At 37.5% G+C, this 27054-nt stretch overlaps 1 protein-coding gene across 1 annotated transcript in view; it reads right to left on the reverse strand.

The window, feature by feature from the left end:
- Nucleotides 1-27054, reverse strand: part of Zpbp (zona pellucida binding protein) — a 180770-nt gene that overhangs the window by 85842 nt on the left and 67874 nt on the right. Inside the window, exon 6 of the mRNA XM_060365665.1 lies at nucleotides 12472-12548. Within this exon, the coding sequence (XP_060221648.1) occupies nucleotides 12472-12548 (77 nt within the window). The remainder of the gene's footprint in view (nucleotides 1-12471; nucleotides 12549-27054) is intronic.

A 27054-nucleotide genomic window follows, 5' to 3' on the forward strand; every position in this document is an offset into this window, starting at 1 on the left:
CCTATCAGGGTAGTCTGAGGCCTACACACTCCAGAGTGTAAAAACTCGAAGTTGTAAAATCTTGAGTCTCACGGCCTTAAGAGCCGTGGAAAGTATGGTTACTTATGTTGAGACCAGTTTAATCACTTGACAACTCTCTTCAAACAAGGAAAGAGACATCTTAAATTCTAAATTGCAAAAACAAACGTCACATACAAACTTATGTAACTCATATGAACACAGCTGTAACCTTATGGTTTATTTTCTTCCTTTGAAGAATTCCTGATATACATACTTAATAATCAGAGCCTCACACTGTTTTCCTTTCAGTTTATAACATCATTGGACTCCTTCTTGGGACTGTTCTTTCCTCTTTTGACACATTCTCAATTTATACGCAGCAGTATATATTTTATAGACTAAGGGATCCCATTTCTAAACTTAGATACTAAGACTAGGGGGCTGGAGAGATGGCTCAGTGGTTAACAGCACTGTCTGTTCTTCCAAAGGACCCGGGTTCAATTCCCAGCACCCACATGACAGCTCACAGCTGTCTATACCCCAATTCTAAGGGATCTGACACCTTCACACTAATGCACATAAAATTAAATAAATTACAAAAAAAGAAATTAAGACGATGAGTAGCACTAGATGTGATGGCCCCTGGCATTCTAACAGCACAGAGGAAACCTGTATCATAATTAAAGAATGATAGTGTATGTATGCCTGACAACTGAAATAACATATTCACAGTGTTCCAAGGCTTACATGCCCCAAAGAGTATATCTGTCACAATCCTCCCTTAGAGTTCATTTACTCATATCATAGCTATCAAGTACCTGATGGTAAATGGCTGTGCTATTACTGGTGCTAATCTTATGGTCAGGCATAACAAGCTGCTGTATGCTTTATTGTTTATATGGTTAGGTGTCATGAGTAATGATATTGTTTCATCCATATTCAAAACAATGGTGATCCTTTAGTCTCCAAGTTCAAATCTTCTAATATCATGTCAGAGAGGATGAGTCTTTTGAGCTTTGAATAGATAGAATGCATTCAAAATGCAAGAAGTTAAAAAAATGCATCTTCAGCAGTAACTAAACATTACGCTTAAGGGATCAAAGTTTCACAGAGAAAATTGAGGCATGATGAAAAAAATGAGAAAAAATTAAGGAAACATTAATTTCTGCCACTGACGTGACATCTGGCTGAAGTCTTTCAGCAGCTGAGAGTCAATGTTTCCAGCACATTTATGGTGAGGTGGCTTGCATAGAGACTATATTCTATACGAACACTCTAAATAAGAATGCTAAAGTAGCAATGTCTTGTACTTTAGCTCTACTCACATATGTCCATTGTGTATGACCTCACACATTTTAAATATATTTTTAACCTAAAATTTTAGGAAATTACACATTCAAAGCTAAACTTTAATGACAGTAAATATATCTCAGTTTTCTATGCAACCCTGTGGATGAGAATGTCTAGAATGACATTACCAATTGTAACCTGAGCCAATGTACCCCAGAAACTACCTTATCAACTCTTACACCACAACATTCCTTAACAGCTTCTTAATAAACTTTTTACATCTAATTTTAGAAAGCACAGAAATCATACATACTGTAAATCATATATACTGTAAAGGTGCTTAAACATGACAATTATGTGTGACCCATATTCTTCAGTCTTACTCTCTTTTTCTTAAGGGGTCCCCATACTATCCACCATGTTTAATGGTACGTTAAAATAACTTTTTAATAAGCTCCAATTCTGCTTCAAATTAATTTAGTCCTGAAATTCTTTTCTTTTCTGCAATGAATTCAAGAATCTGAGCCCCCATCTTAATAAACGTCTCTAAAAGAAACTCCTTAGGCTGGACAGACCACTGTTGAGCTGTGTCTCCATCTATGTCTCCCTACCACTGACAGGCTACCATACAAAAATCAAACATGATAATATATCACACAGTTAAATTGTAAAAGTACATTTTTTCACAACTGATGGCAGAAAAATGTATTTTAAAATGTTAACACACATCCATGATAAAAAAAAATACGAATAAAAATAAATTAACAGAATCCAAACCACGCAAAGTTCAGATAACATCATACTGAATATTAAAAGACTGAAAGCTTTTCCTCCATGATAAAGAATAAGAAGCTTGGTTTTTATTCTTCTATTTAAAACAGTCTGGGGAAATCACAGGTACAGCAAATAAGGAAATAAAAGAACAATTTGATTTGGAAGGAGGAGAACTATAACATTATCTCTGCTTGTAGATGAAACAATCTTACAAGCAGCAAAGCTAGAAGCCTCCACACCACCATTAATTCTGGAAGTGAGAATAATAAATTCACAGGAGTCACAGGATGCAAAATTCATAGGAAATAAAACAATTGGCTTACCGTACATTAAAAACAAAAGCATCCCCAAAGGAAATTAAAGTTGTGATTCCACTTACAATAGCATCAAAAAGAAGTAAAAGGCTGAGAAGAAAAGTTTGCCAAGAGTGAAAAACTTGTTTGCTGAAAATTATAAAATGTTGCTAAGGAATTAACTCTACCGTTACAGGGACTTACAATTCTCAAGCAAAACCCATTTCCTAGATAGCTGCAGCTTGTCTCCTCTGACAAGGTGTCTTAATGCCTAGTGGGCTTTGACAACACACTTAAGATCTCAGGGCTGTGTTTGCTCCCACACATCCTAACACTTGGATGCTATCCCTTAGTGAAACATTAACTGTCCCAGGCATATGAAAGAAGAGCCTCAAGAGCACACACACAGACTATAAAAAAGTGTCCTCAGGTGAGGTTGCAAGAGAAGAGAAGCTGCTAGAGATGGCAGATGACAACTAAGATGTGGGAGCAGCAGCCTATATCACAGAAAAGACAAGTTGTCAAATTAAACGATCCATCTGCTCCTTTTCAGACTGGTGGACAGCAAATTTTTAGAGAACCTAGAAATGCCATTTTAATGTGTATATGCTTTTTGTCTGCTTCTGTTTCCCTGTTTAACATTCTACTATTTTTTCATTTATTTTTTTTTCTTTTTCAGCTTTCTTTATTCTTCAGCAGTATTCCTTTACAAAGATGCTATCTCTTCAATGGGGAAATTGGAAGGTTGAGTTAGTGAGCCATCATTTTGTTTCCATGGAAAATAAATAAGTTTTGGGGGATACAATACATGCTATCTTACATCATGAAAAATTTATGTAAAACCACAATTCTGTTGAGTGATAGATAGAGGTCATGGCAACCACAACAGTGTGTACAATTCCAGTTAGAATTCATAAACAAATACAAACCATTCTGACTTGAAAACTTTACAAATATGTTGCATTACAGAGTTTCTGGGGAGGGAAGGGGGAAGGAGAGCAGGGTAGTAGGAAGAGAAAGAGAGAGGAAGAGATAGAGACAGAAATCTCACAGTGATATATGTTTTAAGTTTGTTTTAAGTCTGAGTTGGAAGGTAAAGGATGGGTACTAAATACAACAACTGAAATATTGCCTTATTTCAATTTATTATTCTATATACAATCTTATTTTTTTATCTGTTAAAATTTATTCACTTTGTATCCCAGCTATAGCCTTCTCTGCCCCCACCAATCCTGACCCTCCTCCCTCTTCCTCCTCCAATGGCCCTCTCCCAATCCATTGATAGGGTAGGACCTCCTCCCCTTCCATCTGACCCTAGCCTATCAAGTCTCATCAGAACTGGCTGCATTGTGTTTCTCTGTGACCTGGTAAGGCTGCTGCCCACTCAGGGGGAGGTGATCAAAGAGCCAGGCACTGAGTTCATGTCAGAAACAACCCCTATTCCCCTTACTAGGTCACCCACTTGGAGACTAAGCTGCCATGAGCTACATCTGTGAAGGTGTTCTAGGTTATCTCCACTCATGGTCCTTGGTTGGAATATCAGCCTCAGAAAAGACCCCTGTGCTCAGATTTTTACTTCTGTTGCTCTCCTTGTACCCTTCAGGTCTTACTCCCTTCTTCCTTAAGATTCCCTGCACTCTGTCTAAAGTTTGATTATGATTCTCAGCATCTGCTTTGATACCCTGCTGGGTAGAGCCTTTCAGAGGCCCTCTGTGGTAGGCTCCTGTCATGTTCCCTGTTTTCTCCCTCTTCTGATGTCCATCCCCTTTGCCTTTCTGAGTGAGGATTGATCATCTTATCCAGGGTCCTCCTTCTTTCTTAGCTTCTTTAGGTGTACAGATTTTAGTACGTTTATCCTACATTTATAGAGTATTATTTTTCCTATACTATAAGTGAGTATACACGACATGTGTCTTTCTGCATCACTCAGGATGACCTTTTCTATTTCCATCCATTTGCCTGCAAATTTCATGATTTCCTTGCTTTTAATTGCTGAGTAGTATTCCATTGTGTAAATTACTGCAATTTCTGTCTCTATTCCTCAGTTGAGGGACATCTGATTTTTTTTTTTTTTTTAGTTTCTGGCTATTATGAATTTATCTGTTACAAACATGGTTGAGCAAATGTCCTTGTTGTGTACTTGAGCATATTTTGGAGATATGCCTAGGAGTGGTATAGCTGTATCTTGAGGTAGCACTATTCCTCATTTTCTGAGAATACGCCAGATTGATTTCCAAAGTGGCTGTAAAAGTTTACATTCGCATTAGCAATGGAGGAGGGTTCCCCTTTCTCCACATCCTCTCCAGCATCTATTGTCTTGAGATTTTGATCTTAGCCATTCTGATGGTGTAAGGTGAAATCTCAGGGTCATTTTGATTTGCAATTCCCTGATGACTTAAGGATGTTGAACATTTCTTTAAGTCTTTCTCTGTCATTATATATTCCTTTCTTGAGAATTCTGTTTAGCTCTGTACCCATTTTTTAAATTGAATTACTTGATTTGTTGCTGTTTAATGTCTTGAGTTCTTTATATATTCTGGATATTAGCCCTTTGTCAGATACAGGGTTGGTGAGGATCCTTTCCTAGTCTGTAGATTGTCATTCTGATGACAGTGTCCCTTTCAGTTTCATGAGGTCCCATTTATTGATTGCTGATCTTAGAGCCTGTGTACTGTTGGTTTACTATTCAGGAAGTTGTTTCCTGTGCCAATGAGTTCAAGGCTTATTTTCCCAATTTTTCTTCCAACAGGTTTAGTGAGTCTGGTTTTATGTTGAAGTCTTTGATCCACTTGGAGTTTAGTTTTTTTTTTTACTTTTTCTACATGTAGACATCCAGTTAGACCAGCATCATTTGTTGAAGATGCCATGTTTTTGAAAACTCAAATTCCAAAAAGCTGAAAAACCTACATGAAATGTATGAACTGCTTGCTAGAAACCAAACCAATCAAAATGAAGTGGAAGAGAGTTCTAAAAATCTACAATGAGCCACAAGATGAACAAAGTAAAAAGTGATTCCTAACAAAGCAACAGACAGACAGATTCATTGTTAATTCTAAAGGACTTTTAAAGAGAGGTAACACCAGTGGTACTACTACTATTTCATAAACAGAAAAGTTACGGAATACCACCAAAGTCATTTTATAACCTGGATATCAAATCTAGATGAGGACACAATCAAAAGAAAAACGAAATGTAAATTTCCTATGAACACAGGAGAAAAGGTTCTCAATAAAATGCTTACAAACTGAATTCAACAACATACTGAAAACAACTCTATGACCAAATTGGTTTCAATCCACAGACGCAAGGCAGTTTCAACATACACAAGTCAATAAATAAGATACAGCAGTATATAAATTTTAAGAACAAGCAATTTAACAGAGGCATAAAGTCCTTTGACACAGTCTAAACCCTGAAGAAAGTAGAACTAGAAGGAACATATAACACTTTTTTAAAGGCAGAGAGGAGCTACACACAATGAACTGGAGCCAACATCATAATAGATTGGGTAAAGTTTACGTAATTTTCTCTGAAATTCAGAACAAGACAAGTGTCTCTGCTCCCTCCATTATCATTCAGTATAGTGAATAAAATCTTCCTTTTAACTAGGGCATAAAAAGGATATAAAGAATGAATGAAGATTTTAATAGGTTTATCCTATATTATATGTCTATATGAGTGAGTATATACCATGTGCATCTTTCTGCTTCTGGGATAGCTCACTCAGGATGATCTTTTCCAGATCCCACCATTTACCTGCAAATTTCATGATTTCCTTGTTTTTTAATTGCTGAGTAATATTCCATTGTTTAGATATACCACGATTTGTGCATCCATTCCTCCATTGAGGGGCATCTGGGCTGTTTCTAACTTCTGGCTATTACAAATAAGGCTACTACAAACATGGTTGAGCAAATGTCCTTATTGTGTACTTGAGATTTTTTTGAGTATATGCCTAGGAGTGGTATAGCTAGATCCTGAGGAAGTGCTACGCCTAGTTGTCTGAGAAAGTGCCAAATTGCTTTCCAGAGTGGTTGTACAAGTTTACATTCCCACCAGCAGTGGAGGAGGGTTCCCCTTAAAGAAACTAATCAAGAGGGAGGATTCTTGCTAAAATGCTCAATCCCTATCTAGAAAGGCAAAGAGGATGGACATCAGAAGAAGGAGAAAACAGGGAACAAGTCGGGAGCCTGACACAGAGGACCTCTGAAAGGCTATGCCCTGCAAACTATCAATGCAGATGCTGAGACTTATGGGCAACCTTTGGGCAGAGTGCAGGGAATCTTATGAAAGAAATGGGAAAGAGTAAGATCTGGAGAGGGCAGGAACTCCACAAGGAGAGCAACAGAACCAAAAAATCTAAGCACAGGGGTCTTTCCTGAGACTGATACTCCAACCAAGGACCATGCATGGAGATAACCTAAGACCCCTGCACAGATGTAGCCCGTGGAAGTTCAGTATCCAAGTGGGTTCCATTGTAATAGGAACAGGGACTGTCTCTGACATGAACTGATTGGCCTGCTCTTTAATTACCTCCCCCTGAGGGGGAAGCAGCATTACTAGGCCACAGAAGAAGACAATGCAGCCACTCCTAATGAGACCTAATTGACTAGTATCAGAAGAAAGAAAAAGAAGACCTCTCCTACCAGTGGACTTGGGGAGGGACATGCATGTAGAGGGTGCAGGAAGGAAGGGATTGGGACGGGAGGAGGGGGGAGAACCACAGGGGGGGATACAAAGTGAATAAAGTGTAATTAATAAATAATTTAAAAAAAGAATACAATATAAGAAAAAGAATGAATAATGAGGCTGGAGACTTGGTTCAGTCATTAAGAGCACTTGCTGCTGGGTTTAGTTCCCAGTATTCACATGGTGACTCACAACCATCTACCAGTAGGTCCTCTCCCCTCTTCTGGTACCCGCAGGCACCACCCATTGCACATGGAGGCTGCATACACATACATGATAGTACTCACACATACACTTCTCTTTTATTTTAGATACTTGGTATTATAACAATTAGAGTATTCCTCCTTTGCCTTTCCTCTGTCCATATCCTCTCATATATCTCTCTCCATTTTCCATCAAATTCATGGCCTCCTTTCACTAATAGTTGTTATAGGCACGTCTTATATACATTCATAAATGTAACCTGGCCATCCATATACTCAGACATTTTTAAAAAGAAATGGAAAAAAGGAAAAAATAAGTTATCCTCATTTTCAGATGGTATGAGCCTATATTTAATAAATCCTAGAGACTCTAACTAGAAAACTCTTGATTTTGATGAAGACTTTCAGCAAATTAGTAGGATTCAAAATCAACATAAAATATCAAGTGCTTTTCTATATATATCATTAATGAAATTGTTGAAAAAGAATTATGGAAAGTAGTCCATTCACTATCTTAAAATACTTAATATACTTAAAATACTACACTTAACAAAAGAGGTGAAACACATTTACAATTAATGGAAAGTCTTCCCATGATCACAGACTGGCAGAATTTATATTATGGTCATGATTATATTACTAAAATTCAAAGATTACAAAAACTATCCATTGACATTTCAATGATATTATTCACAAAACATATTTAAAAATACAAAAGTTAGCATGAAAGCATAAAAGAACCCAAATAACAAGTGATGCTAAGGGGAATGGGCACACCTGGAGATTTAAGACTATGCCACAGAGCTGTGGTGACAATGGTAGCACGGTAATGGCTGAAAAACAGACACACAAACTAATGGAAGCGAAGAGAATCAGGAGGGAACCCACATCAGCTGTGGCCACTTGCTTTGACAAAAGTACCAGGAATACACAAAGGAGAAGACAGTCTCTTTCCCAAGTGGTGCTGAAAAAAGATGCTTCCACATGAATAATGAAACCAGATCTTTCCCTCTGAACAAAAAGCAACTTGAAGACCTATACATGAGTAACTGATTCTATTCAATTGTTCAGTGTGTCTGTTTCTCTACGTGGGCCATGCTATTCTCAGGTACTATGGCTGCGTAATATAACTTAAAATCAGAAACAGTCATATCTGCAGCAGTGTGTAAATTGTTCAGGATTGTATTGGCTACACAGGCTTTTGTTTTTTTTTCACATTAATTTTAACATTTTTTTCAATTTCTGTAAAAAATTTTACTGGAATTTTGGCAAGGATTACATCAAATTTGTAGCTTTGTGTAGGATGACTATTTTTACAATATTTTTTCTATTTTTTATTTTTTATATTAATTTTAGTTTATTTACCTTGTATCCCAGTTGTGGCCGCCTCTCTCACTCCCTTCCAATCCCACCCTCTCTCCCTCAACTTGTCCCATGCCCCTCTTCAAGTCAACTCATAGGAGAGGTCCTCCTCCCCTTCCATCTGACACTAGCCTATCAGGTTGGTTTTTTTTTTTTTTTGGATACAAGATTATTAATCACATTATGCCTTTGGAGTTTGATACTTTTTATGCAAACATTAAATGGAAAGAGAACCAGGCATAATACACAGGCGTATCAGAAACTGAACACCAAGCACAGTCTCTTAGTGATACATGACACGTTAAAACCTGCTCCAGCAAGCATTCATTATGAAAATCTATCAAATTTATGATATGATAATTTTCAAGATGAGAATAAGTTAAATACAAAAATGTATGTCTCTGTTACAAACTTTGAAATTCAATAGGTTATCTTGGGAAAGAATACAATTCCAATATTAAGGGAAGTATATTGTTTCAAAGTATTAGTTAGAACACTATCCTCACCTCATTCTAACTCTGATATTAAAATAAATATGATCTCAGTATTTAATTATTTCTGTCTTTTTTTTTATTAATTACACTTTATTCACTTTGTATCCCTCCATAAGCTCCCATCCTCCCCTCCCAATCCCACCCTCCCTCCAGATGCTGAGACTCATGGCCAACTGTTGGGCAGTGTGTATGGAATCTTATGTAAGACATGGAAAATAGTAAGATGTGGAGAGGACAGGAACTCCACAAGGAGAGCAACAGAACCAGAAAATTTGAACACAGGGAACTTCCCAGAGACTCATACTCCAACCAGGTACCATGCATGGAGATAACCTAGAACCCCTGCACGGACGTAGCCCATGGCAGTTTAGTGTCCAAGTGGGTTACATAGTAATGGGAAGAGGGACTGCCTCTGACATAATCTGACTGGCCTGCTCTTTGATCACCTCCCCCTGAGGGGGAAGCAGCCTTACCAGGCCACAGAAGATGACATTGCAGCCACTCCTGATGAGATCTGATAGACTAAGATCAGAAGGAAGGAGAGGAGGATCTCCCCTATCAGTGGACTTGGGGAGGGGCATGCCTATCAGGTCTTATCAGGACTGATTGCATTGTCTTCCTCTGTTGCCCTCCCACACCCAGTCTGCCTCAGGGGGAGGTGATCAAAGAGCCAGCCACTGAGTTCATGTCAGAGACAGATGCTGTTCCCATTACTAGGTTACCTGCTTGGAGACTGAGCTACCATAGGCTACATCTGTACAGGGGTTCTAGGTTATCTCCATGCATGGTCCTTGGTTGGAGCATCAGTCTCAGAAAAGACCCCTGGGCCCAGATTTCAATGCAATTTCTATCAAACTACCAACACAATTCTTTAGTTTCAGGATATTATTCCTAGAAATAAATCCATGTGCTTGGAGATCTTCTCCTGTATTCTTTCTGATTGGATTTCAGGTTTACGTCAAAGGAGAAAACTCCTGCCTGGTACTCTAAACCTAGCCCATGCTCAAGAGGATATAGCTCATAAGTCAGATGACTCTATTATGATTATTTTGCTACATGAAAATAGTATAAAGTCATGTAACTACTTTATCTCCATGATAGTGCAGTCTACAGTCCTCATCATAGAAGCTTCCTTGTACAGTAGGGACAGCAATTAATATAGACTCACAACTAACTGGTCAAAGTACAGATAACATAAGTCTGCGGTGTTCTCATCCATACATGGAACATATGTGTTAGCACCCTTTCCCCAAGACTCAGGGAACCAGAGCTGAGTTTTCAGAAAGGTTTTTGAGAGCCAGAGGTCAGTGAGGACTATGGCAATACAATGTCTTCAGGACAAGACAGGGTGACTACATTAATGAACCCAAAGCAGTAGAGGCCACCTATACAAAATCAACCCAGTCAACATCCAGGCTTAGATGGGGGAGGAGCACATGAAACTCTATCCCTAGTTGAGAAGCTATTGAATGATGATGGCTGCTAGAGGAGAGAGAGTCAGTTTTCTTTAGGGGTGTGACCCCTAGTAAATAGATGATGTTCCAGGGGAAGGCTCCACACCTATATGCATGTGACAACATCAATTCAATTCAGGGGATTGCAAAAGAAGAAAAAGAAGACATAAAGTAGGGAGTGGCACAAGGGGCAATCTGAAATGAGTCAGGACTAGCAGTTAATATAGTCAATATACATTTTATACATGCATAAAATTCTCAAAGAATAAATAAAACTATTTTAAAAAATACTTAAAGAGCAAAGTGTGATGACATACACTAGGAATCCTAGAACTCAGGAGAGTTATGCAAAACAACTGCCATGAACTAAAAGCCATCTTTGGCTACAGTGTGAGATCTCGTCTCAATCCATTAAAAACCAAACACTATCAACAAAACTAAAAGGAGATTATGTTCCATCTTACTCAAGTCATAATAGCTATAATATGAAGACTAAATGACAGCAAAATTGATGAGAATGAGGGTAAAATAGGAACCTTTATATTGTTAGTGAGAATGTAAGTAGTTCAGCCACATGGAAATCAGTATTAAGTTCCTCAAAAAACTAAAAATAGAATTATATGTGTGTGTGTGTGTATATATATATGCATACATATAAACCATAGCATTAATAAGATAAACCATTACATTAATAAGGCTGCAATGACCTATTTATGTATAATCTTGTAGAAACCTCTGTGAGTTTTCTAAATAGGGAAAATGTAAAAACAGAGGACAGAATAATGAGTTCTAGGATTAGTGAAGCAATGAAGAGTGTCATTGAGGGACATAAATGTGCTTTTAAAATGCACCACAAATATCCAGTTTGGAGCTGTTCACTGTTTTCCCTACAGTGGTGGGTATATGCCACACAGAAATGGATATAAATAAATGTGAAAATCTAAATAAATTGTGATATTATGTCAATATTAATGTCCTACTAGTTACATACTACGTCTATAGCTTGCTTTTCTTGTAAAGTAAACTTTAAGCCAAAAATACTTCTGTAATTTTACACTAAAATTCTCAAAGAATTAATGCTGGATTGTACTAGTAGCTTTAAAATATGACCACAAATCCTATATACACGTTGCATACAACAGAGTACATGAGAAAAAAAAGCAAAGCGAGAAAGACTCTAGCAAATATAATACAGATGTTTCCTATAAAAGACAATCAGAAAATGTACTAGTCAAAATTTAACAGCCAGTCATAGTATAAGCCAGTAAGTTAAGAGTAGAAGAAAACATCACTCCACCAAAATGAAAATCTAGAGCTGCCATCAGAATTGACTTTGGAAGACAAAATGCTTTTAGTCCAGGGACAAAACATCTCTAGTCTTATCACATCTATTTATTTTTGTACTGACTCTAGAAATTCAGATAGATCAGAAAAACGAGTAAAGACTTAAGAGAAAGATCAAACTCTTTATTTGCAGATGAGATGACTATATAAAAATGCTAATCATTCATCAAATAACTGTTATAAGAAATTAGTCTAGCAAAGTCGCATTATTTAAGGCTAATGTGCAAACATCTATGGAAACTGAAACAACTGAAAAAATTGCAGCCATGATTTCTCTTTAATATAAATTAATTAGCCATGTGAAATGAGGCTAAATATATGAAAAATCCTTTTTTATATAACCAATTATCCAATATTAAATTTAAAGTAGTTTGTCAAGTACCAATTATATTGATTTCTTATTTTGTAGTGGGTGAAGTTTTACCTCATTGTTTGAAATCACTCACTATGGGGCTCTATGTATTTTACAAATAGATAACACAAAGATTAACTAAGATGAATCCTTAAACAATTGTCATGGTCATTTCCATTAAACTTTTTTCTTCTTTTCCACAAGCACATAACATACCTTTGATAATCTTTTGGAAGATTCACAATTATGGTCTGTACATGGCTTGGGTCCTTTTTCAGTGTCTATAGATGAAACTGAGAAAATATATTATATTTTATATTTGCTCTGACATACTCTATCAAATATTTAAATTACAAAAAAACATCACTTGTTGACTACATCTCTTCTATTAAAAAGTCTGGATATTTCTAATGCTAAATAATATCTCAGTAAAATCCTAAGCCAAGTATTTGTTTTATATGAATCAGAAAAACCTCATTTCTAAAATAATCTTAGGAATTAAGTTTCTCAGTAACTGATGCTGATATATTTATATTTTATATTATTTAACAATAGAATTATTTACACTTTTAGAATGTGTATTATAACTGTATATGTGTTCACTTTTTTCTGTACCAACCTTTATTCTTATATATTGGCTATTACTACCCTAATTCAATTCTTAATGTGCAGGTACAAACTTAAAATGAAAAGATAAGCTGTAATAACAACACTGGAAATAAAATGAGATTGAACTATTACTGTGGCCATTTTTAATCAATATAATAAGAATTTTATGCATATATTTTATACTTATATTTATGCATATATATAAGCAGCTATTTACAAAATTCTATTTATATGAGATAAATAAGCAAACATCAGGAAAAATTTGGACTGATGAATATCTCTGGAGGGACTCAGATAAAACTCCTGCTGTACTAAGACATCAACCCCAAAGCTTGGGTAAGAAATGGGTACTCCAAGGATTCACAGTAACTAATCTTTACAAAGTATAATGTCAATCTCATGACCAAATGCCTTTCTTAATTCACACACACACAAACACACACACACACACACATTAACTGAGGCCCCAAATCTATAATTAATTCTTAAACATATTGTTTAATATCTTAAGACTTCTACCTTATACTATGAATAAAAAATAGGCTTAGCTTTGCCATTATTTACACCTAGAGGAAAACAATGAAAACTGTAAGTACTCAAGCTCTATAATTAAAATTACTTATAAAATACCCAATAGTAATATTAATGATTTTCCCACTGACACTACTACCATCCTTCTAGCCACTCTGGACTATTTTCAAATAAATCCTATGTCATCTGTATACATGATCTTAATTGGCTCATTTTGCCCACAATCCTCCAAACAAATAAGTTCCCATGGAGCTGTTTAATTGTCTATACTAGATAATTCTGATGTCCCTGAGAAACCACAGGTTACTGACACAGCAGACACTAGACTAATACTATACAAAAGCTCAGAGAACAATTTTTAATATGCTCAAAGAACTGGAGGAAATAATGGGCAAGAAACTAAAGAAAACTGAACATGTTTCTATGAAAAAATATTGATAACAAAATAAATTATAAAAAGTCATTTAATAACTCAAAGGCACGAAATTATAGCTCCAAGAAAGTAAATTTTAAGGAACAAAAATCAAATGTTTTGAAACCTGGATAGATGCTAAAGAACATAAAGAAACTGAGCATAGACCATCATAGGAAAAAAACAGATTAAATAATATTTTCCACATTGTAAAATTAAAAAAAAAATGTTGCAGAAGAGGGCATTTGGACCCCATATTCTTTTGTCTGTCAACATAGAAATGATTATATTTTCAGTAACAATTTCAATTTTATAAATCCTCTTTAAGAAAGATCAGAATAAAACAGACTTAGACATGTAAAACACTAGAAAAAAAATAAATGTAGAATAGAGACGATAGAACAGAGCTTGGAAAATCTTCTTCCATAAGGTTTCTGACACTCTGCTCAAAGTTTGGCTATGAATCTCAGTATCTCTTTGATACCCTGGTGAGTAGAGTCTTCAGAGGTCCTCTGTGGAAGGCTCCTGTCCTGTTCCTTGTCTTCTCCGACTTCCAATGTCTATCCTGTTTGCCCTTCTAAATGAGGTTTCAGCCTCTTCTTTAGGGTCTACCTTTCTTAGTTTCTTTAGGACTATTGATTTTAGTATGTTTATCCTATATTATATGGTTAATATCCACTTATAAATGAGCATATACCATACATGTCTTTCTACTTCTGGTTTACCTCACTCTGAATTTCAATCTGGCACAATCTCAGAAAACTGGGAATAGATCTACCTCAAGACCCAGTAATACCACTCCTGGGTGTACACCCAAAAGATGCTCCACCATACAACAGAGACACTTGCTCAACCATGTTCCTAACCTTTATCATAATACCTAGAATCTGGAAGCAACTTAGATTGTTGACTCAGCTGAAGACTAAACAAAGAAACGGTGGTATATTTACACAGTGAAATACCACTGAGCTATTAAAAACAAAGAAAACATGAAATCTGCCAGCAAATGGATGGAACTAGAAAAGATTATCCTGAGTGAAGTAACAGACCCAGAAAGATACACATGGTACATACTTATATGCAGATTTTAGTCATACAGTACAGGACAATCATACTACAACTCACAGTCCCAGAGAAGAAAACTAACAAGAAGGAACCAAAAAAGAATGCTTAATTCCCACTCTGGAGTAAATAAAAATTTTTTTTTTAATTTTTATTATTTTAAAATTTTATTTTTATTTTAAAATTTTATTTTTATTTACTCATTTGATATCCAGGTCATAGCCCCCTCCTTTCTCTAATCCCAGTCCTCCTGTTTTCTCTATTTCCCTCCCCTACTCCTCAGAGAAGGAGAATCCCCAGCCCTCTCACCTACCCCAACATATCAAGTTGCATCAGGACTGACATAAACTGATTGGCTTGCTCTTTGATCACCTCCCCCTGAGGGGGGAGCAGCCTTACCAGGCCACAGAAGATGACAAGGCAGCCACTCCTGATGAGATCTGATAGACTAAGATCAGAAGGAAGGAGAGGAGGACCTCCCCTATCAGTGGACTTGGGGAGAGGCATGTGTGAAGAAGGGGGAGGGAAGGTGAGATTAGGAGGGGAGGAAAGAGGGGTTTATGGGGGGATAGAAATCGAATAAACTGTAATTAATAAAAATTAAAAAAACTAACAAAAATGTAGAAAAGGACTTGTTATTTATGTTTTTGTTTATAAAAATGGAAATGTATATCTTTGTATATGTAAATATTTAAATTTACATATGAATAATAGTTATTTTATAAATATAAACAAAGTATATGAATATATAAATTAAAAAATGAAATAAATTTTTTATTTTTTTAAAAAGTCAATAACCAGTTTTTATCACCGCTGCTAAAAAAAATGGATTTTAGAAAGGACTGCTGATTTAAATCAGCCTATAGATGTGTTCTCTAAATCAGGAAATGCGTTTCATTGGGGGAGAGGTTCTGCTTTTGTTTTCACAGGAAAAGCAAAGCTGTGGATTCTTTCAAAATTAATAAAGATTATATTTGACCATGGGAAACCTCCTGAAAATCTTGGCTGCAGACATGAAGGAAGAAACCAAGAAAAACAGCAAAACAGGTAACACAACTGCTGATCCCTCTAAGCAGGAACAGCTCTAAAGCTGGCTGAGACCAATAAATCTTGTTGGCTACATAGTCCTTAAGAGTTATGCTATCCTTTCATATGGCATGACTGAAATTTTATATTGTAACTTGGTTATACAGTCCAAACAGACTTATAAAGTTTGGTACCTTTCACCTTCTCAAACATAGAACAGAGAATCATCTTTAGCTGATTTGTATACACTGCATATTCTATACATATGCTAATGCAGACATGTGTATTACCTTTAAAAGTCTGTTTATAGTGCAAAAGGACCAGACACCAAAGGATGACAAGTAGCCCAGGTGATCCAACTTCACAGTCTGCCTCAACTGCTGCTTCTCAAAAATCTGCATGCAGAAGAACTTTAACGTGGCTAGCTAAGATGGCCCACCTTCACACACTGTTCCCGACAGTCCACACAGAGGCTCAACAACAAATGCTACATCTAGATTTCTTAGGACTTGACTACTTTCCCAGTCTTCTTAGGGCCCTCAAAGGAAAATCGCCAACAGACAGTAGGAAGGAATTTTAAGAGAATGATGCCCAATTCCCAAAAAGTGGGGTGGGTAGGTTTTGGTCATTCACTGGGTGATGGATGTTTGTTTTCCCTAAGGGATGTTGCTCACAAGTTATTAATGGTCTTGGTCAGGGAGGAAACAAAGCATAAAAAGTTAGATTCGGGAATAGCTTTCTTTCTTTCCTCTAGCCTTCTTTCTCTTTTATCTAAAGTTGGGGAAGAGGGAGAGAAAGGATGAAAACCAAAAAGGAGAATATAGGAATGATAAAATAAAAGGGTGGATTATGGAATATACTTTAAAGAGCATTAACAAATCAAATATTTTACATTAGTATAAATTTTTGGTATTGTGATAAAAATTTAAAATTATATTTTGCTATAACATACTATATATGTTTCAACTCTTGCTTAATGTATTTTAGTTATGCAACTTGTTTTTAAATGCCATGTAAAGTTCTAGTCCTTGAAAGCTGCTATGTAAATTTTTTAGGATGATTAAGAAATGCAAGTTAATAATCAATCAAACCTATGGTCTTATTATATAACAGTTTAGTTAATTATATAAAAAAGCTTTTTTTAACCTCCAGTAGATGTTTTCAAAATTAGATAGCAAATATCTAGAAAAAAAAGCAATGTTTGCCTATTCAGATATACTATCAACACGAAGATGGTCTTCAAACACTTCATAGAACTACAGAATACAGCATTTAAAGGTTTTCTTTGTGGAAAGAGGGTTCAAAACAGGGTTCGCTGTATAGCCTTGGCTGTCCTAGACTTGCTTTGTAGACCAGACTGGCCTCAAACTCACAGAGATCTGCCTGCCTCTGCATCCTTGAGTTCTGGGATTACAAGTGTGAACCACAGTGCCTGGTTTAAATATGTATTTTTAACATAAGGCTTTTCATGAGAGTGAGACATCTCTGTTCGTGGCAGCACCCCCATACTACTTCAAAGAAGATGATAAGCATTGAAGAACTTCCATATGGAGTTTGCTTCAAATGTGGCAAAGCTAGCCACTAGGCAAAAAGAAAAAAAAAAAAAATGCCCTTGCCCTAACTGCAGCATGTTGTCCAAGCTGTGAAAAAGCAGGACATGGAAGAAGTCAACAACCAAACTTTGCAAGGACATGGTAGACAAAATCCTTCACAATTTCTGCTTCACAGAAAAGTCTATCTTATACTGTAAGATAAGATAAGATAAGAAGGCTGTAGACAGATGTTACAACTTTGCAGAGTAACCTTGGGCGACTGTCCAGACAGCCAGCTATCTCTGTCATCTCTATAATGATAGAAGCTGCTTACTCTGCACTTCCTGTTTACTCAGGTAATATTTACCTTCCTCTGTTCTCTGATGAGGCTGAAGACTAAAGAGTTACAGTTTCACAATTAAATTTAGGTTGTTTAGGATTTAAGAAACTGTTCTAGGGTCTAAAAAGATATTTAGGTTGATAAATGTAAGATATGACAGAAAATGATTCAACAAGATAGGATAGATAGAGTACTTTCTCCAAGGTTTCCAAATACAGATGGACTGGACAATGTGAATGTAATTCTTTCTGATAGTTTTCATAATTGTTCCTATTGTATATAGTTCATTATTTTAAGAGAAAGAGCCTTTTATTGGACTCAAAGTGGAATATGGTAAAGGATGTTTTGTGCACTGTATAAGTGCACAAGAAGTGTAACAATGTTTACAATATATCACAGAAAATAGACATATTTGCTCCAGACTCTATTTGCATTAGCAATTATTTACCTACTATCTCACAATGAAAGCTTTACCATCATACAAAGCTCAGGTAACTACATTAGAAAAGAGAAAAACTTCAGACCAACAACTCTGATGAATACAAATGCAAAAAAGTATTCTCAATAAATGGCCTTGTTGTATACTTGAGCATATTTTGGATATATGCCTAGGAGTGCGATAGATGGATCTTGAGGTAGCACTATTCCTAATCCTCAGAGAAAGTGCCAGATTGATTTCCAAAATGGTTGTACAAGTTTACATTCCCACCAGCAATGGAGGAGGGTTCCCCTTTCTCTACATCCTATCCAGCATGTGTTTTTGCTTGAGTTTTTTATCTTAACCATTCTGATGGGTGTAAGGTGAAATCTCGGAGTCATTTTGATTTGCATTTCCCTGATGACTAAGGACACTGAGCATTTCTTTAAGTGTTTCTTTGCAATTTGATATTTCTCTATTGAGAATTATCTGTTTAGATCTGCACCCTATTTTTTAATTGGATTACTTGATTAGTTGCCTTTTAACTTAACAATGACATTTGTTCAACCATGTTTGTAGCAGCTCTACTCATAATAGCCAGAATATGAAAACAACCCATATTTCCCTCAAATGAGGAATGTATACAGAAACTGTGGTACATTTACACAATGGAATACTACTCAGCAATTAAAAACAAGGAAATCATGAAATTTGCAGGCAAATGGAGGTAACTAGAAAAGATCATCCTGAGTGAGGTATCCCAGAAGCAGAAAAGACACACATGGTATATACTCACGTATAAGTGAATATTAGACATATAATATAGGATAAACATACCAAAGTCTGTACGAATAAAGAAGCTAAGCAAGAGGGAGGACCCTGGGTAAAATGCTCAAACGGGATGGACATCGGAAGAGGGAGAAAACAGGGAACAGGACAGGAACCTACCACAGAGTGCCTCTGAAAGACTCTACCCATCAGGGTACTAAAGCAGATGCTGAGGTTCAACCAAACTTTGGGCAGAGTGCAGAGAATCTTATGAAAGAAAGGGAAAATAAAAAGACCTGGAGGAAACAAGAGCTCCACAATGAGAGCAACAGAACCAAAAAATCGGGGACCAAGGGTCTTTTCTGAGAATAATACTCCAACCAAGGACCATGCATGGAGATAACCTAAAACCCCTGCTTGGACATAGCCCATGGCAGCTCAGTGTCTAAGTGTGTTCCCTAGCAAGGGGAACAGGGACTGTCTCTGACATGAACTCAGTTGGTGGCTCTCTGATCATGTTCCCCTGAGGTGGGGCGCAACCCTAGCAGGCCACAGAGGAAGACAATGCAGCCAGCCCTGATGAGATATGATAGGCTAGGGTTTAATGGAAAAGGAGGAGGACCTCCCCTATCAGTGGACTTGGACAGGGATATGGGAGGAGATGAAGAAGGAAGAGTGGGATTGGGAGGGAATGAGGGAGGCAGGCTTGATAACTCAGCAATCAAGCACCAAACCCATGACCACTGAGGACTTCACACTGGCAGACATACTCACCCCAGCCTTACAAGAGGCCACAAAGATGGAGGATTGGAATCCAGACCAAACCTCCATGAAATCACACAAAGGCAAAACCTGTCCTGTGCCCTAATCTAACATGAGACTGTACAGAATCAAGCCTAGCCTCCATGGCCAGGTAAAAAAAATAAAAAATAAAAAAAAAAATAAAAAAAAAAACCACATACACCTCTACCCAGATTTCTTTTTTATTTATTTATTTATTTATTTATTTATTTAACCCTTATTTAACACCGAATTCCAAATCAGCAACCTATTTCCTCTTTGCTCCTCTTATTTTTTTTTATTTTTATTTATTTATTTATTTATTTATTTATTTACTTTTTCCAAGAACACTGGCTGCTCCAGTTTCAATAGTCTGCCTTTCTTCACCTGACTCTCTTCATTTACTTTTAGCTAGAGCTGCCAAATCTCCTCTCTTCACCTTTACTGTTCCTTCCCTTTCTGTACTTCCCCCTCTTTCTTTTTCATCTATTGTTCTATAACTAATCACTAGTATTACTCAGCTTATTTCCTTTCCAAATGTACCCTTAGTAACTAATATTATACACTATACCATCCTTGATCCTTATTCCTTCAAAATAACTGCAGTTGAAGGAGCAATTGTTTTTAATTCACTATACTCTATCCATAGCTGGCATATCCAGAAGTTGTGGTTGCTTTCACAGATAATATTCTAACTATGGAACGGTATTGGAAATCAACCCCAGTGGCCTGAATAAGAGTTGAGAGTTTAGCTGTGTTTCACTCTGAGACGAGTAGAGACAAATAATACTTCAGTATATTAAAGTTTATTCACGCCTAAACATTGAAAATACCTCCAATATAAGAATACATGTGATAAAAGATACAAAATCAGCCCAAAGATCAAATCCCTCACATACAAGTTCTAAAGCAAACACAGAAGAAACATGAAAATCAAGGCAACATGAAAACTCCAAATATTTCTACTTCTATAATAATAGACTAAGGGAACATAATTAAAGAAAATTCCCAGTAAAGATTCTCAAGAAATATTTCTAAGAGTATTCAAGGAAAGCAAATGAGTTACCAGTAAACTCCTGAATGAATTCAGTGAGAATGCAAGGTGGAATGCTGTAATTAAACATGTGAAAAATATAAATGGGATTTCAGATTCAGGTTGGAGCTCTCTCGTACTATTCATGATCTGCCTGGTCTACCTGGGACATAACCAGGAAACCAAGCCTAGGTGAGCTGTATGTGGCTCCAACCCACATCACAGGCCATCCTGAGGAGGCCAGTGGAGGCCCAAGCAGCATTCAGCTTGAAGCTCTCTCAACCTACTCCCAATCTGCCTAGACCACTTGGAACATAGCCAGCAGACCCAGCAGAGGTGAGCTGTATGCAGCTTCAGACATACATGATCCCCCATCCAAGGAGGCTGTGGGGTTTCCAAAGAACTTTAATTTTGAGCCCTCTCTGCCTATTCCCAAACTGCCTAGCAGTCAGGGACCACCAGGCCTGCTAACACCAGGAACAAAAAGATGCCTAGACTCTAGCATAAGAACACAAGCAACAAAACCCAGGGTCATATGATACCACCGGGAACCAACTATTCTACTACAGCAAGCCCTGGAGATGCTATCACACTTGAAGTGCAAGGAACAAATCATAAATCTGAGGTTATGAAAATAATAAACACCTTAAAAGAGGAAAATAAATCCCTCAAAGAAATACAGGAAAATACAATCAAACAGGTGAAGGAACTGAACAAATCCCTTAAAATAATACAGGAAAATATAATCAAACAGGAGAAGAAAGTGAACAAAACTATTCAATACTTAAAATGGGAATAGAAGCAATAAAGAAAACACAATCTGAGGAAATCCTGGAGATGAAAAACCTAGGGAAGAGAACAAGAACTACATACACAAGCATCACCAACAGAATACAAGAGATGGAAGAGAAAATATAGAAAATATGATTGAAAAAAACCAACACATCAGTTAAAGAAAATGTTAAATCTAAAAAGTTCCTGACACAAAACATCCAAGAAATCTGGGACACTATGAAAATACCAAAACCTATGAATAATAGGAATAGAACAAGGAGAGACTCCCAACTCCAAGGCCCAGAAAATATTTTCAACAAAACCATAGAAGAAAACTTCCCCAACCTCAAGAAAGAAATGCCCTTAAGCATACAGAACACCAAATAGATTGGATCAGGAAAAAAAAATCTTCCTGCCATATAATAATCAAAACACTAATGTACTAAATGTGTAGAACAAAAAAAAAAAATGAGTATCAAAAGCTGCAAGGGAAAATGGCAAGTCACATATAAAGGCAGACCTATTAGCATTACACCTGACTTCTCACCAGAAACTCTAAAATACAGAAGGGCCAAGGCAGATATCTTACAGACACTAAGAGACCACAGATGCCAGCCCTGACTACTATACCAAGCAAAACTTAAAATCACCATAAAGGAAGAAAAAAAGCTATTTCACAACAAAAACAAATTTAAACAGTACGTAACCACAAATCCAGCCCTACTGAAGATACTAGAAGAAAAGCTATAACCTAAAGAAGCTAACTTAAACCCAGGGAAATACAGGAAATAAATAACTCCATATCAGTAAAACCAAAAGAAAATAGGCGTTCTCTCTCTCTCACCACCAACATCAAAATATCAGGAGTTAACAATCACTGGTTGCAAATCTCTCTCAATATCAATGGCCTCAACTCCCCAATAAAAAGACACATGCTAACAGAATGAATGTGAAAACATTCTATTGCATATAAGAAACACACCTCAGCAATAAAGATAGAGCAAAGGGCTGGAAAGGGGTTTTCCAAGGAAACAGTCCCAAGAGCAAGCAGGAGTAGCTATTAAATATTAGATATTTAAAGTATCTAATAAAGACTTTTAACCAAAATAATCAAAAGAGGTGGGGAAGGACACTTAATTCTTGTAAAAGGAAAAATCCACCAATAGGACAATCCTGAACATCTATAAATAACACATCAAACCCCACACATTAATAGTGGGAGACTTCGGGGAGGGCAAGATGGCGGCGCCAGGAGGACTCTCATTCTGAGCAGCAGCAGCAGGATCAGCACAATGACCAGTAATCAGAACTCGCGGCCATAAAATACAGTCATTGTGTTTCCCAGGTGACAGGATACCCCACGGTGGGGGATTCAATCAGCTTTTAACTCACCTGGCTAAACCTCGGGAGAGATCCTGGGACTCTTGGCTCACGACCGCCAGCCCCAGCCCCAGCCCCAGCCCCAGCCCAGAGCCACAAGCCAGTGTCTCTGGTCAAGGTCCCAGACTGAACCATGAGCACCACACTATCAGAGACTGGAATTTTCAGTCGAGAGATAACCCCAGGGTACAGGAAACGATTGGGACTGGCCTTAGGTCACCCAGACATCCCCGGGAAAAGACTCGGGTTCCACAGGCACCCCAGGAGCCAGCCCGGAGTCAGAGCCGGGGACCAAGGCTCTGGCATAGAGCCCTGCCTGCCTGCATGCCTGATTCGCTGCCTGAGATAGAACTGTGGGCACCAGGGCACAAGCGAATGAGTTTCACTGTCCAGTGCAAACACACATGGAGGGAAACAGCTGGTCTGATCTCAGAGCACTCAGCCGACACCCCCAGCCTGAAAAGGTCCCTGGAAAATTACCCAGCTTAGGGAGGCACCCAGGCTCCCAAAGGCAGCAAAGGCAGACACAGGCAGTTTCTGCGCACCAGACAGCTGGCAGAGACTGAGCCGCCATCACTCAGCTGTGCTCCAGGCACAGGCAGTTTCTGTGGCTAGCCAGCTGGCGGACACTGAGGAGTGTGAAGCAGGGCAAAAAAAGACACTGGGAGTCTGTGTCTCCAGAGAATCCACAGGGAAGGAAGGAAACTATACTGACCTAAATCACCCAATCCTTCCCTAGAAAAAGTCTAGCAGACCAGTGGGGCTGAGGTGCCATCACTCAGCTGTGCTCCAGACACAGGCACAAACAGTTGCTGATGTCCAACTGGGTCACAGCAGATCATTAAATTTACAACAAGAAACCCAGAAACAGGGCAGCTGCCCTCAGGACTTCCCTGGGTGAGAGGAGAACCCTCTCGACTAACAAAGTTAGTGGTAACACAGTTACCACTCAGTTCTATATCCCTGTGGTGAGCAACTCCTGAAAAAACACCAGCCATCCAGGGACTATACCCAAAAAGCTGAGAAGACATCCTTCAGGAAAAACCAGCTTTCTGCAAAGGGGATTCTCTCCACCACAGGATCCCCAGGAACCACCAGAAAATAACTCCAAACACCTAAGATAACACAATGGGTAGAGGCCAGCGTAAAAGCTCAAGCAACAAAAGACAGAGCAATATGGCATCTCCAGAACCCAGTTACCCAGGGGCAAGTAGCCCTGGACACCCCAGCATAACTGAAATCCAAGAAGATGACCTAACAATTATGCTCATGAAGATGATAACAGAGGAAACAAATAAGATACATAAAGACATAGAGGAAGATAAACTCAAACAGAATATTGCCATCGATAAAGAAATAGAGGAAGCTGCAGCCAAACAGTTTATGGCCTTTAGAAAGGAAATGCTTAAAGCACTGAATGAAATAAAAGAAACAAGGTTAAAGGAACTAAAAGAAAAACAGGAAAGTACAATCAGACGGGTGAAGGAAGTAAACAAAACAACTCAAGACCTGAAGATAGAATTGGAAAAATTAAAGAAAACACAAATGGAGGAATTAATGGAAAGGAAGAATCTAGGGAAGAAAACAGGAACTACAGAGGTAAGCATAACCAACAGACTACAAGAGATGGAAGAAAGAATCTCAGGTGTAGAAGATACAATGGAAGAAATCGATGTATCTGTCAAAGAAAATGTTAAATCCAAAAAACTCCTGACACAGACCGTCCAAGAAATCCAACACAATATGAAAAGACAAAACCTAAGAATAATAGGTATAGAGGAAAAAGAAGACTCCCTTCTCCAAGGCCCAGAAAATATTTTCAACAAAATCATTGAAGAAAATTTCCCCAAGCTAAAGGAGAGGCCAATTAAAATACATGAGGCCTACAGAACACCCAACAAATTTGACCAGAAAAGAAAATCCTCCCGCCCCATAATAATCAAAACAGTAAATATACAAAACAAAGAAAAAATACTAAAAGCTGCAAGGGAAAAAGGCCAAGTAACATATAATGGCAAACCCATTAGAATCACACCTGACTTTTCAACAGAGACTATGAAAGCCAGAAGGGCCTGGACAGATAGCATGCAGACCCTAAGAGAACACAGATGTCAGCCCAGGCTACTATACCCCGCAAAACTCTCAGTCCTCATAGATGGAGAAAACAAGATATTCAATGACAAAAACAAATTTCAACAATAACTACAAACAAATCCAGCATTACAAAAGACACTAGAAGGGAAAATACAACCTAGGAAAACTAGCTACATTCAAGAAAACACAGGAAATAAATAACCTCACTTCAGTAAAACAAAAAGCAACCAAGCACACAACCTGATGACCACAGCCATCATTAAAATCAAGGGATCTAACAGCCACTGGTCATTAATCTCTCTCAACATCAATGGACTCAACTCTCCAATAAAAAGACACAGATTAACAGAATGGATACGTAAACTAAACCCAGCAATCTGTTGCATACAAGAAACACACCTAAGACACAAAGATAGACATTACCTGAGGGTAAAGGGTTGGAAGACGACTTTCCAAGCAAACGGACCCAAGAAGCAAGCAGGAGTAGCCATTCTAATATCTGATAAAATAGACTTTCAACCAAAATTAATTAAAAGAGATGGGGAAGGACACTTCATACTCATCAAGGAAAAATTCCACCAGGAAGACATCACAATCCTGAACATCTATGCCCCAAATACAAGAGCACCCACATTTGTTAAAGACACATTGATAAAATTTAAAGCACATATAGATCCCCACACATTAATAGTGGGAGACTTCAACACCCCACTCTCAACAAAGGACAGGTCAACAAAACAGAAATTAAACAAAGAAACAATGTCTCTGACAGAGGTCATGAATCAAATGGACCTAACAGACATTTACAGAACTTTACACCCAAACACAAAAGAATTTACCTTATTCTCAGCACCTCAAGGAACCTTCTCCAAAATAGACCATATAGTGGGTCATAAAGCAAGCCTCAACAGATACAAGAAGATTGAAATAATCCCCTGTATCTTGTCTGATCACCATGGAATAAAGCTGGACCTCACCAATAACAGAAATAGCAAAAAGCCTACACACACATGGAAACTGAACAACTTGTTACTAAAAGACAGCTGGGTCAGGGAAGAAATAAAGAAAGAAATTAAAGTCTTTATAGAAATCAATGAAAATGAAGACACAACATACCCAAACTTGTGGGACACAATGAAAGCAGTGCTAAGAGGAAAGTTCATAGTACTAAGTGGCTTCAAGAAGAAATTCGAGATAGCTCATTCAAGCACCTTAATGGCTCACTTAAAAACCCTAGAAAAACAAGAAGCAAACACACCAAGAAGGAGTAGACGGCTGGAAAATAATCAAACTCAGGGCAGAAATCAATCAATTGGAAACAAATAAAACAATTCAAAGAATCAATGAAACCAAGAGCTGGTTCTTTGAGAAAATCAACAAGATCGACAAACCCTTAGCCAAGCTAAATAAAGGCAGAGACACACCACCCAAATCAACAAACTCAGAAATGAAAAGGGGGATATAACTACAGACACTGAGGAAATCCAAACAATCATTAGGACTTACTTCAAAAGTCTATATGCCACAAAATTTGAAAATCTAAATGAAATGGACAATTTTCTTGATCGATTTGACTTACCAAAGCTGAATCAGGACCAGGTAAATCAACTAAATAGTCCTATATCCCCCAAAGAAATAGAAGCGGTCATCAAAAGTCTCCCATCCATAAAAAGCCCAGGACCAGATGGCTTCGGCACAGAATTCTACCAGACCTTCAAAGAAGAGCTAACACCAATTCTCTTCAAACTATTCCACAAAATAGAAACAGAAGGAACATTACCAAACTCATTCTATGAAGCCACAGTCACCTTGGTACCTAAACCTCACAAAGACTCAACAAAGAAAGAGAATTTCCGGCCAATCTCCCTTATGAACATTGATGCAAAAATACTTAATAAAATACTTGCAAACCGAATCCAAGAACACATCAAAGATATCATCCACCATGACCAAGTAGGCTTCATCCCAGGTATGCAGGGGTGGTTCAATATATGGAAATCCATCAATGTGATCTACCATATTAACAAACTGAAAGAAAAA

This window comes from Meriones unguiculatus, chromosome 12 (genome assembly GCF_030254825.1).
Source record: "Meriones unguiculatus strain TT.TT164.6M chromosome 12, Bangor_MerUng_6.1, whole genome shotgun sequence".
NCBI classification, from domain to species: domain Eukaryota; kingdom Metazoa; phylum Chordata; class Mammalia; order Rodentia; family Muridae; genus Meriones; species Meriones unguiculatus.